General features: G+C 56.4%; 1 protein-coding gene across 4 annotated transcripts in view; it reads right to left on the reverse strand.

The window, feature by feature from the left end:
* Positions 1 to 6173, reverse strand: part of CADM1 (cell adhesion molecule 1) — a 133262-nt gene extending 127089 nt beyond the window's left edge. For all 4 annotated transcript variants that reach the window (XM_084221576.1, XM_084221575.1, XM_084221574.1 and 1 more), the window contains exon 1: positions 6039 to 6173. In XM_084221576.1, coding sequence (XP_084077702.1) covers positions 6039 to 6147 — 109 coding nt within the window. In that variant the 5' untranslated portion in view covers positions 6148 to 6173. The remainder of the gene's footprint in view (positions 1 to 6038) is intronic.
* Between the last annotated feature and the right edge of the window lie 7038 nt (positions 6174 to 13211).

Below are 13211 nucleotides of genomic sequence, written 5' to 3' on the forward strand. Positions count from 1 at the left end.
GCAGCAACAAGCAGTTCCTCATGCTTGATCCGATTACTCTGATCTCTCTTTTGACGCTGCAGACTCAGCCTCGTATTTCTATTGCTGCACGGGGGGAGAAGGGGAGGGAGGGAATGTCACTTTGCTGCTTCATATTTCTTTCTTCCTGTCACACTCTGGAGAGGGGATATACACTGCAAGAGCTGGACAGGAGCGGGGCTCTGGGGTGCACCCACCTCACAGATGAGGTGTCACACAGGCCAGTGTGACAGGACCCCAGCGGGCCCCCAGCCACAGTACAGCACTCCCAGCCCAGCCTGCTGGAGCTCGCCCCAGTATGGCCTTGTGCTCTCCACAAGAAATCCATCTCTACAAAAGCATTTCTGCTCTGTTTCTGTATCAAATGTTGAGGCCTCTCAGGTCCAAGAGTCATCACCTTTGGGACTATGTGCATCTCCGTGAAGGGAAGGCCCCACTGCAGAGGTGCAGCCAGAGAGAGCCCTGCTGACAGCGCGGGGAATGCAATGACATTTCCATTCTGGAAGCAGACCTTGGAGGAGATCATAAATCAGATACAGGCTCACTAACTGCTAAAAGAGGACACCACGAGATCAGAGCAGTTTATTCCAGACGTAACCTGAACCCCGGGGTTGCACCCAACTCCTCCAGTCTGAGCACAACTTTAAGAGGCAATGTCACCCTGTAGGCAGCCTTGGCTCTGATGGCTCATTGGCATCTCCCCGATCTGCAGGCAGACATCTCCATCCCCCACGGCTGCCACCGCTCAGCCAAGGGCTCCGGAAAATGGGACATTTCCTAGGGAAGGCTAGGAGTGTAACTGCTGAGGGCAAACTTCACAGCTGGGATTGGCAGAACAGGAGAGTTTCCAACACAACTTTTTCCCACTGCCAAATGCACACCTGGGCTTTAAAACCTATTGGCAGTCGTTTACTGTAAAGAGATTATTCCCCCTCCAATGCTGGCACCTGGCTGGAACTGCCTCTAAGAGGGGAGGGGGGACCTGGGCTGTGTCATTTGGGCAGGACTAAAGCAAACCCAGCACAGACCTGCCAGCAGGCAGCACCTGGCTGTGAGACTGTCAGCAAACCGACCGCACCAAGGAGCTGCCAGCACTTCCAGGGACAAAAAAATACCTAAAAAAGCAAAACTAAAGACATTTTCCAGTTAAGCTACAGCCCACAAAAGTTTTATATCTCTGAGCAAAGAGATGTGCCTAAGTATCTCTTTGATCCTTCAGACTGGAACTTAATGGGGTATCAAATATTCTACTGATTCACCTTGAGAATTTGGTAAGGGCAGAGTCTTTGTAATGCTCAAGTTTTTAAACCACAGAAGAACACAGTAAATTAAAACCACACCACAGGGTAAAAATAGCCAGCCCAGCCCTACAGAGGGACATTGTTGGTCTAAAATAACCAGGAGCGGAGGGCAGCAAATGTCCCTGGTACAACCCAGCCAAGTGTTTTAAATTCAGGCAGCCACCAGCCACATACTGCGGGTGAGCGTCTGGTGAGGGCTCAGCAATGGCTCCGAGAGACCCTGAGAACAAAATCTCCTTGGGCATCTGTATTCCTTGCTGGAATCTGGGATGGGTGAAAAAGACTGACACGAAACTCAGGCTTTCAGAGCCTCATCCAGCAGCAAACAGTGGTTTGCAGGGCTCCCCAACACCCAACTCAACACCCTGCAAAGATGTGAGAGCCTGATGTGCAACACAGCAGGAAAACTGAGAGGTTCAACAGGTAACGAGGACACCGGGAAGAAGAAAAACTGTTTCCACAGCAAAAAAGGCTGAGAGCAGGCGGGTGGTGGTCACACATGGGCAGGGCCATCAGAGGAGTCGCCTGCAGCCACAGTATCACAGCTGGGGCTCACCCTGCCCTGGCAAATTAAAAACTGCAATAACTAAATGCAGCTCGTGGCTGAACCACAAACGCCGGCTCATCTCGGCGGGGCAGGGCAGGCACAGCTCGCTGCGTCCCAGTCAGCAGGGCTGAGAGGGAATGGAGCCTCGTGGCACTTCCCTTCCAACTCGCCTGCCACACATCCCAACCCACCCTTTTCCCCAGCACGCTGCCCCGAAGCGCCTGAGCCCACGCTGGGCGACCTTCAAAGCATTTGTGGCGGAGCTCCCCAGGAACCGCAGCAGCAGCTGCTCTCTGCAGCGTGCAATTACAGCCCGGGAAAGAGACTGATTTATGGAACTTAAACAAGTACATACCACTCCTAATTACAACATTCCACCTAGGGTCTCTCCTTCATGGCAGGTTTCCACAGCGTCCCTTTATTTAGCGCCGGTGGGTTTGCACCTCACAGTGTTCCCCGGAGGAACAAGCACAATTTATTTTTTTAACATGTAGCATCCAGTTTCTCAGTAGACACTGGCTGTGTGTCCAGCTTTGCTTGTGCTCTCAATGCACTGTGTTAAGTATTCACTTCCTGGCTCAGCTCCAGGGAAGGCTGCAGCCTCACGCTCCTCTCCCGGAGCCTGCTCAGATCTGGAGCCGCAGACAGGAACCGAAATGTTTGCATACCGGAGGGAGCCCCTGCTTTCCTGACAGAAGTGCCACCAACACCCAGAAGAGGAACAGGTTGTCAAAACCCCTATACAAAGTCTGACAATAATCCCTAGAAAAACAGCCATTCAAGAGAAACATCCAGAAAACTCTGCCTACATGCAGGAAGGTGGCTTTGCTTTTTATGAGCAAATGTGTTCTGAGGAGAGCTTGGATGGTCCATTCAAAGAAAGCGTGTATCCAGGCTGGAACACAGGTTTTTACTCCGGGTGGCCTCAGGCAGACGCAGGGTTAAGGAGCTGACCCATTTTCCAGCCAGCAATAGGGCAGAGAGCTCACCGATGGCACAGGCACGGCCCCACCGGTCCTGGCAGGGCCGGGGCAAGGCTCGCCAAGCGCCCGGCTGACGGAGCCAGCGCTGTTTGATTACAAAGCCTTCTTTATTTACACACCAGGAAAGACAGCGCAAGGCAAACAAAGGCGACGGCAGCGCAGCATCAGCACAACGGCCGCTGGTACGGCCGGGGTCCCCAGGGAGCGTGGCTCTTCTCTGGCCTCCCGTCACCGCAGCCACCTCAGCCACCAACAGCGGCCACCCGTGCCAAGGGACACCGGCAGCGCCCATCCGGCGGCGTCCATCCAACAGCGTCCGCCCTGGGGATGTCCATCCTGCAGAAGGTGCTGACGGCCGCCCCCTCCTCAGAGCAGAGCACAGCCGGAGCACAGCCGTCTCCTCGCCTCCCCATCCTCAGGAGCCTCCTTGGCAGTGGTTTCAAACCAGATTGTCGTGCGTATAAACCTGGGCTCGACTGCCTACACGCAAGACAAATGAGCCCAAGCTGCAACCCAGATGGATCACTTTATTCCCCAGCCCCTTCCCCGCCGGTGTTTGCGTCGCATGCAGAACGCAGCGCGCGTCGCTGAAGGCCGGGGACGAGCAGACTCGCCTCGCTTGCATACAAAGGCTCCTTGGAAACTCACTCTGTGTTTACAAAGGAGCCTGGCTTAGCGCAGCCGCGCTGGGAGCGCTCGCTGCCTTCATGGGGGGCTTCTCCCGGGCCGGTTTGCTGTCGGCAGACACGGAGGCTGCAGCCACAACCAGCCCTGGCCAGCCCCTCGCAGCTCCGCGCCACGGCCAGGTCACGGCTCCACGCCAACGCCGTCTCCAAACACCTCCTGAGGCTTCTGCTGGAAAGTTGTTCTCCCTGAAGTGCCGAGTGCCAGCGCAGACAGACTCCGAGTTCCAGCTCAGTGCTGCCCAAGAGCCTCAGAGTGAGCCGAGAGCGCTCCTCAGCCCTCGCCCTGCTGCACAGGGGCATCAGGAGCTCCACGAACCGCAGAGCGGCGAGAGCGGCTGGAGAGGAACCACAGACACACACGGATCCACCCGATCGCACAGGCTCATCCCAAAGCGAGTCTCGCTGCTGCCTATTGCCGTTCCAGTCGCCTCGGTGAAGGGAGGCAGCAGAACCCTGAGCCTCACCCCGCATCACGGGGTGCCACCACGGCGGTGACACAGCGCTGGCACCGCTGTGCTTCGGGTGGCAGCCGTGCGGGAGACACAGCGACAGCACTCTGCGCTCAGCGCTGACGCTGCTGCCTCACACTAATTCTCTCTTCGAAGAACACTGAAGCTAACACTGTTAGCTTGGAAAAGGGGGAGAATGGGGGGAAAAGAGGAAAAAAAGGGTCCTAAGTTCTAGGGAAATTTTGCCTAAGCGCAGACAGTCTGGGATTTTATCCTGCGCTTCACAACACGGCACCGCAACCACAAAATATCTGTCTTACCACAACCTCAGCTCACGCCGTGTGATGGTTCTCACCCCAGCGCTCGGGTCAGGCACAGCCACTGCGAGCCAGCATCCAGCCCTGCTTTTGTTTCCCTTCAGCAGCTCTGCGACCCCAAATCACAGTTCCACCCGTTGGCTGGGCAGCGGCGAACAGGCTGAGCCTGCCGGGGGATCACTCCGGCCTCCAGTTAAAAACTGCTCTTAGAGAATTTGAGGTGAGCAAGACAGCAAAACAAAGGATGAACGCGGCCGTCCAGGAGCCGGGCTCGTATTTCCAACCTGGGCGTCTCTCAGTACCAGAGTCCCCAGGTCACACCGGCGGGAGACTCACCAGGCAGCGAAAAGCACCGAACACACAAACAGCACCTTGTGACGAGACATCTGAGAAGCTCCAACACAGCGACCGCAGGAGCCCCGGGCGCGGGGGAACCGGAGCGGAGCGTTTCCCCCGTTCGCAGCGCAAAGAGCCGCCGCGGTGGCTCCTTTCCTTCGCTCCGGCTCCCCGGAACGGGCTCGGGGCCGCGGAGCGCCGGCATCGGGGCAGAGACGCCCTTCGGGCTGCCCAGCGCGACCGAGCGCAGGCGGGAGGCGCAGCCCTGGTCGGAGCCGGCGGGCGGGCACCAGCGCCGGCCCCGTTCGCAGGGAGAACAAGCTAAAAACGACCCCGGCTCTCTCCCCCCACCACCATCCCACCAAAAAGGCCGCCCGGGAAGAGCGGGGAAGGCATGGACATGTACACAGGCTGTGAATAAAGCTCTTTGTTCGCCGGGCTGGCGGCCCCTTCGTCCCCCCTTTCCTACGAGCGGGATTCAACAGATCGTTCAATGGCCTCTTGTTCTTCCCAAACATCCCGGACACAGCACCGCTCCTACGGCCGTGTGGCACCGTGCCGCCCCACGGACGTACTGGAAACGTGAGCGGCGTTAACGGGGGATGCTCGAACCGAAGCCACCGGACACGAGCGCAGGTCGCTGCTGCGGCTCCCGGCTCGGCGGGGAGCGAAGCCAGGCGGGGTGGGGGGATCGCCCAACGCACGGGGGACACCGCACCCCGAGGGTGCCGCGGAGAGAACCCAACCGGCCCCGCTCGGGGGGCCCCGTTAGCCACATTTAACCAGCGCCCGTTCCAGCCGCAGCGCCCGAGCCGGGCGATCGCCCCGAGCGCGCCCCGCTGGGCGGGGGGCGCGGCTGCGGCATGGGGCACCGGGGGAGAGAGGAGAGGAAGGAGAGAGAGGGGTGGGAAGGGAGGAAGACGGGGAGAGAGAGAGGAAGAGGGAGAGCGAAGCGTCGCGCAAGTTCCACTCAGATTCCAACAGGTTCCCCGCTCCCGCAGGGGTGCAGCATCCCCGCGCCGCCGCAAACACCGGGGGGGCGGAGAGGGGGGAGATAGAGGGGGCGCGCAAAGCAATTAGTTTTTAATTGCGGGGCCGCTGATGACCCCCCGGGCAGCGGAGAAGCCGCTTCCATGGAAACCGGCAGCGGCTGCCCGCGCCGCCACGCGCGGGTGAGCCCGCCCGCCGCTCCCGCCGCCGGGGGCGCTTCCCCGGGACCACCGAGCGCTCCGGGCACGGCCCGGGGAGAAGGAGGGCGAGCGAGCTCACCCCACACCCGCCGCAACCGGGGGTACCCGAGCACCGCCGCGATCCCCGAGCGCGAACCCCCTCCGCGCGCCGCCCGCCCCGGTACCGCCCGTCCGCGCGGTGCCCCGTGCGCGGGGGCCGCGTCCTTCCTACCTCGGGGGATGATGGCGGCGGCGGACAGGAGCAGCAGGAGGAGCGGGAGGGGCCCCGGGGCGCCGCCGCCGCTGCCCGCGGGGCCGCTGGGCTGGGCGCGACCCGCCATCGCCGGCACCTGCCTCGCTCTGCCGCCGCCGCGCGCCGCCCGCGGGAGATGGCGCGTCACGGGGCGGGGACACGGCGGCACGCCCCGCGCGCCGCCCCGCGCGGAACGGGGGCCGCGGACGACACCGAGCGCGGCCGGCCCGACCCCCGGGCGGGCGGGGAGCGCCATGGCGGGGCCGTGCCCCCGCACCGCACCGCCGCCCGCGCCGTCCCGCACCGCCGCCCCCGGGCCGGCACCGCCCCCGGGCCCCGCACCGCCGCGCCCCACCGCAGCTTTCACCCCGTTCCCCGCCTTCCCCCTTTCCAGGGTCGTGTGTCCCCCTCCCACCCCACAAAGCATCCTCCTGCCGGGGTACCACCCCAGCATCCCTCCTCCCGCGGTGCACCCGCGCCAGCGCTCTCCGTCCCGGCAGTGCGCCCCCCGCATCCCCGCGTTCAGCAGCGTGCAGGTCCCCCGGTGTCTGTGCCCCCTCTCTGCCCCGGTGCGGCCTCCGGCGGGATCGTGTCCCCCGGCCCAGCCCCGCGCCGCTCCCCGCCGGAGCGGGCCCCGCGCCGCTGGAGGCGGTGTTGAGCCTTGGCGGCTCCGGGGGAGCGGAGAGGCCGGAGCCCACGAGCCCCCCGGCGGTGGCGATCGGGGCTCGGTAACCGCAGCCCGGCAACCAATCCACCTTTTCTGCGGATTTCTCACCCACGCAACGGATTTAAACGGAGCAAATTCACAAGTAAAGCCCCGGAACTGCGCCCTGCCGTTCCCCCGGGTGCTCAGCTGTACCGTAACACACGGGAAACGGAGCGGCCGCGGTCACCGAGGGATTCATCCCGCCCGGGAAGCGTCCAAGCTTTCCCCCCACCCACGGCACCAGGAATCGAAGTATAGAATCACTGACAGTGGGTCCATGCAAGCGTTAATGGAGCAAAGGCGGAGGATGTCGAATATTCCCAACCTTACTAATTAGGTTATTCCAAGTTAACCTGAGGCAGGTGAATTGTCAGCTCAGCTTCATCATCCCAGATTCTGCCAAGCTTGAGGTTAAAACCGCCCAGGGCAAGCACTGAGTCACACTGTGGGGCTGGAGAGAGCTTTCACCCTTTGGAATGCGAAACCAAGCTGGTTTCACACCCAAGAAAACCCAAAGTGCTGTTGCCTGGGACTTGGTTTGTGGCATCAACCCTCCCTGTATCCCCACGCCACTCTCTGTCTCCAGTGATGATAAGCCTTTCTGCTCCATAGCCATGCCAAACATCTGTTTCCTGCTCAACGGCAGTAGAGTTTTGGGCCACCATAACCATCACAATTCCATAACTAAGCCAGCTTCACCCCAGTTAGTGAGAAAGCACTTGTCTTGTGCTGGGACCCCAAATTCGCTCCTCTCCAGGAGGACTCCAGCCCCACCAAACCCAGCAGAGCAGCTCCAGGGGCCGCTGTGCCGTCCCACATCCAGGCATCCCTGATGTGTGCCTGTCCCCAAATAGCCAGTGGAGCCCCCAGCGTGCACGATATCACACACTGCGACCCGCTGCGCTCACACATCAATGGAGAGACAGCCCCCATTAACTAAACAGGTTTATAATCATTCAAGTATTCGCAGGGTGAGGACAATAAGTAGTAGGAAATACAATTTGCATAATAAATATCAATATCACAACAGCTAAAGCAAACCATGACAAATTATCTGCTGGTAAATGGCCGGGAGATTATAGAATGCAAATTGCAAATGCTGAACTCTAGGAAATGACTGCCCTAACCTCCCGCGTCTCCTTCGGCAGACGGGCGGGGACTCGGGCCGGGCTCAAACTGCCGATGCTCCTGCTGGAGACGTCTTAGTGCCTTCCATTATGCATCAACTTTAATTTCGAGAGGAAAGCGATTTCCTCTGTCCTGGAAGCTTAGCCTCAGATTATTTGTCACAGAGTGTTTAGCAGTGATGCTGCTGCAGCGCGAGGCCCGCTGGCAGTGATTGAAAGCTGCATTAAATCAAATCACCGGCAGCCAGGGACACCACGGAGTGGCACGGGGAGCGCGGGCACAGGGCTGGGGCACGAAGGATCGCGGGGACTGAGCTGAGCCACGAGCACGGGGGGTGTAATCGGGGGGCTTACAGGATGAGGTCTCTCCCCGAGTCCTGCTGCCAAGTGGGCACTCACTCCTGAGACTCACTTGTGCCAGGGATGCTGGAAAGCCTTGTGCCAGCTCTGGAGCAAGGCTTAAGCTGTGGCCAGGGAAAACCCAAGGGCCAGCAGTGCCTGTGATGCCTCTCCAGAACTTTGCATCGGGGTGAGGAGAGGAGCCAGGGACAGAGGAGAGCTCCCAGGGCGCTGCTCTGAGCTGCCAGCAGTGAGGGCTGAAGTGCAGCATCCCCTGAAATCAAGCTGTCCCCGGGTCACCAGCTGCAGCTGTAGCAATGCCCACTCCAAAGATCAGCTTTCCTTGCCTTGCCATGGGTCAAGAGCGGCAGGAATTCCTCCTGGGAGCCTCACCCGTGCCACTTGGAGACCCTTCCCATGTGTCATTCTGGCTCCCCCCGCTGCGGCTTAGCACATCTCAAAGACCAGATGGTGTTTTTGCATTTTAAACCAAATAAGCCATTGTTTGTTAATTCAGCCTTTAAATCAGAGCAGAAATGAACTTAAAAATGAGAATTCCAATCTGTGGTATATTTCCAGAGACAGAGCCAAGCCCCACAGTTTCAGACACTGAGAGAAAGGCAGGAGAAGGATCAAGGCGATTTCTGCTCTATCCCTCTGTGACACAGCACAGGACAGTGGCCTGGACATGCTTGGAGTGGCATTTGGAAGCAGGACCAAGCCTTAGATCCATGGATGAGCAGCAGCTGCTGCCAACACACTGGGCCAGGGATTGGAGCAATCCTGGTGCAAGCTGGTGCCAGTCCTGCCACTGCCACCATTGGGAATGGTCTTAGGGGACCCAGCATCACCCAAGGAGCGGCTAATTACAAATAACTGGCACTAATTACATCCACTGCAGAAGAATTTATGGTAGAAGCCGTTTTTGGACGGGATTACAAAAGCAATGATCAATTAGTTCCCTTTCCTTGGTTTCATGGACGGACAAAGGGACCCAAAGTGCTGTTGCCTACTTCCTTACGTGTAAGAAAGGAAAAAGGCCCCGGAGCCACCCAGGTTTTCCCTCCTAGGAAAGGGCGATCCCACAGAACTCATGCAGGTGCAGCAGAGTTGCCATTCCTGCGTGGCTCTTTGAGCCTCACATTAAAGGTGCTGCAGAGCCCACAACCAAACCTCTTCCCCCGCCCTGGCAGTGTTTGTTCTCTCACCATTTTCTGTCAAGAGAAATAAAACAGTTGTCGATCTTGGGGAAAGCGCTGGCTCTGAAATTTTCAAAGAGCTGCACGGAACTTTAGCCACACAATTCACATGAAAGCGGCGCGGGGTAAATCCTGTGTAACTCTTTGAAAATGGAGGAGTTTTGTCACAAGGAGTCTGCAGAAGAAATAATCAAGTTATAGCATTTCAGATTTAATGCCTTGCCTAAAATCCATCTCGGCTGGGTGTGCCGTGTCCCCTCCTCCAGCAGGGCCTCCCAGTGGGACCACAGAGCTGCTCCTCACACCTGTGCCCAGCCTGGGGAGCCTGGAGACGCCTCTTTAAAGACCAGGTAAAAGTGCAGAGCCTAATTTCCAGGCTTTCATGTGCTGTGACAAAATTGTCGTTGGCCACGCTCTCCCTCTATAAATTCAGGGTTTAGTTACAGCACAAATCGCTCCCAATATATTTTATTTATCTGCCTTCCACCGCAATGAGCAACGAATTTGTTCAAAGTTTCCAGAGGTAAAAGGGAAGCTGAAGCTCAGAGCTGTGCCAAGGGCAGAGGGAGCGTGGGGTTCTCCAGCTCCATCGGGGCTGGGAGCTCTGGGGGTGGGAGCCATTCCTGTCACCCAGAGCAGTGGTGTCACCTCTGTTCCACCACACGTGCTGGGCACCTGCTGCAATCGCCAGATTTTCACACAGAATCTGCACAATCTGCAGATTCACATGGAATCCAGCCCAATACCCACTGGATATTCCCATTAGCCCCTTTCCTGCAGGTGTGGGGGGCTGTTTTAAAATTTTCATTTTTGTTTCTAGAGCCAAAAGATTCCATTTAATTATTTTTGAGCCACGAGTGTGACAATAAAACGCAAAAGTCTTTTGATTTTGGAGCAATCCTATTGAAGATCTGAGGGGCTGTCATCAGTGCAGCATCAGTCTTCATTATCTGATTCTTTTTTCAATTGGCTGAGCTTTACAGAGCACAGGGCTCTTTCAACAGGATGATAAAGGGGTATTTGAAATAAACAGAGAGAGTCCCCAGCCAGCAAGTACCTCGGATTGCTGCGGACTGTGACTTAATGCTAACTCCTGTGAACTCCAGCTTTTTATCTTTTAATAAAAAGCCATACAGATGGGATTCTTTGCTCAACTAAAACCTTTGTTAAAAAAAAAAAAAAAACCAAACCCTAAGGAACAACAGATACTAAAAGTATAAAAGTTCTCCCACAGCAAAGTCTGTTGCATGGATTTATTCAAGACCTCCCAAAAAAAAGAACATTTCCATGGCACGGATGGCTGATGTGTTGCTGTCCCAGCCCTAAAGAGCAGTGGGCTGGCTCCAGCTCTGCTCACACCAAGCTGGGGTGAGAGACACTGCTCTCACTCCCCTCAATATGAGGCAGGGGTGTTTCCACCCTGGGACACCTGAGTTTACCCAAAAGTCTCATTTTTGCCCCAGATCCAGCCTCGTGTTTTGGAGGAGCTGCTAGAGCTCTGGCATTTAGTGCCTGATAAGGTGTAGGTTCCAAACACTCACTCTCCTCTCATCTCCAACAAGCACAACCAGAAAGGCTAAAGCTCCCCAGTCTGCTGAAACAAGATGAAATATTTTCAGATGGTTTTAAAGAAACCAGATTATTCCCCAGTGTAAGGGTAAAGCAGGGCCAATCCAGCCAGCCTGGCTCCCCTGCCAGCCCAAGCTTTTTACTGCTGGAGAATGAAGAGTAAGCTATAATTCAGATTTTTAATTTTTTTTTTTTTTTTTGTTAAACACGTATCTAATTGAGAAAGGAAAGGGACAAATCATTTTATGCTCTTGCATCATCCTTCCTGCAGATGAGGATCTAATGCACCCGTGCCATAAACTGCAGGAACTGTGCCCTCTGCATGTTGCCGTGACAAATTTCAAATCAAGAGGGTGCTTGAATGGGATTTATTACAATTGGAAGACAAGAAATGGTAATCTTTATGAGCCAATGACACAGAGCCTTATAATAGGAGAATGAAGTATCATTTTAAATGTAAAGCAAATTAGATTACTGGGGTCAAACCCTTCTACAGAGACATCATGTCTTCAGAGTGCCTCGCACATTTGACATCCTCTTTTCAGGTTTCACATTAGCATTTAAGTGTTTTTAAAGTGTGTTTAATATTCTTATAGGAGAAAAGTGCCTGGAAAAGTCAAGACACTGAGATCACAGGGAGGGGAGGAAGGAAGACATCAAAATAAGTGTGAGGGAAGCCACAGCCCTGCGTGAGGAGGGCTCCAGCACCACCGACTCTGGTTCAGCACAGTCCACTCATGAGCTCAGCCTGTGTCCTGCAGCAGAGCTGGGGTCAGCTCCACTCTCCATCCCAGCACAGAGGTTTCAGTGTCAGCATCTGCTGGGAGCAGCCAGGGACACTCTGGCTCTGCCAGCCCAGCCCCACGCTCCAGACAGGCACCACAGCAAATCATTTGGGGTTTTTTGTTTGTTTGTTTTATATAAGCTGCTGAGAGAAAAAAAATCCCCCCTTTTGATCCCATCAAAGGCCTTATCTTCCCCGCCACATGATGTCTCATGGGTGTTGTCTGCCTCGCCCAAATTCCCAACAACCCAGCTCCATCCCAGTGGTGCTGTTTGACCCTGGGGTTTGCAAACATCCAAAAGGTGCAGGAGCAGCAATCACTGGTTCCCCAAGTCACAGTGCACGATTTGAGTCTGCTAAAACATTCTGCTCCTCATCTGCACGAAGTCAGCCTCAAAAAGTGACCTCTAAGGACACCAGCAAACCCAGTAAGGCCGTCCACTATACACACACCGCTGCCAGTCAAGGACTGTTTTCCTTCTGGTACCTCACTGCTGCAAGAGGCAGCAGGTCCTGAGCCAGAGAGTGAGGCTGAGATGATTACACCAATGTGAATAAACACCTGAGCACACAATGCAAAACTGGGGCTGTTCCTCTGATTTCAGAGATTTCACATCTTAATCATCTGTCAACACCGCACGTACGGAGCGCGGTGCAGAGGAAAGGTCTCCCAGAAGGGATCCAAACTCCGCACATGAAAGGAAGAGCCTTACTTAGCCTAGAGGGAATTTCAAATGAGGTTCAGCATTACTGCAGCTCTCCCTGTCAGGAGCAGTTAGGTTTTCACTGACTCCTTTTGTACCAGCCGGGCTCGCTTTGAAGAATTCGCAAACATCTTCACCTTCAGCTCCCATCTGCGCTCCGGCTCGTTCCTGGCGTGTGCTCCAAAGGCACAGCCAGGGCTGGGACCCAGCTGCAGCAGGTGCTGGGCAGCAAACAGGAGTTTACCACTCCTGCCCCAGAAGAGCTGGGGGCAAAGACAAACACTGTAAGTAAGGGGCCAAGACAAACACTGCTGCAGGGTCAGAGGAAGACGTGGCCGGCCCTGGCACGCTGCTGGCCAGAGCTGACAGCCCAGGAGCGTTCTTGGTGCTGCTCCAGGACACACACCAGGGTCACCAACCCCTCAAATCAGAACAAGGAGACTCTGTTGAGACTCAGGGCTTATCTGTCCTCTCCTTTCCCCCTGCCCTCCTCCTCAGCAGGGAGCATCCTTCTTGTTCAGAGGAGACAGGCTGTGGGCATCAGCACAGGCTGGGAGAGAGACAGTGGCTGCCACAGACACACAACAAGCAGGGGAAACCTCAGTGAGCACCTTCCCTGAGGTGAAGCGCAAAGATCTCACAGGGGTGCTCACAAACGGACCCCAAACTTATCTTCTTAAGCAAAAGGCTTTGCCTGACTGGGGATTTGGGGGGCAGAGAGGGG

This window comes from Fringilla coelebs (assembly GCF_963513975.1).
Source record: "Fringilla coelebs genome assembly, chromosome: 25".
Classification (NCBI taxonomy): domain Eukaryota; kingdom Metazoa; phylum Chordata; class Aves; order Passeriformes; family Fringillidae; genus Fringilla; species Fringilla coelebs.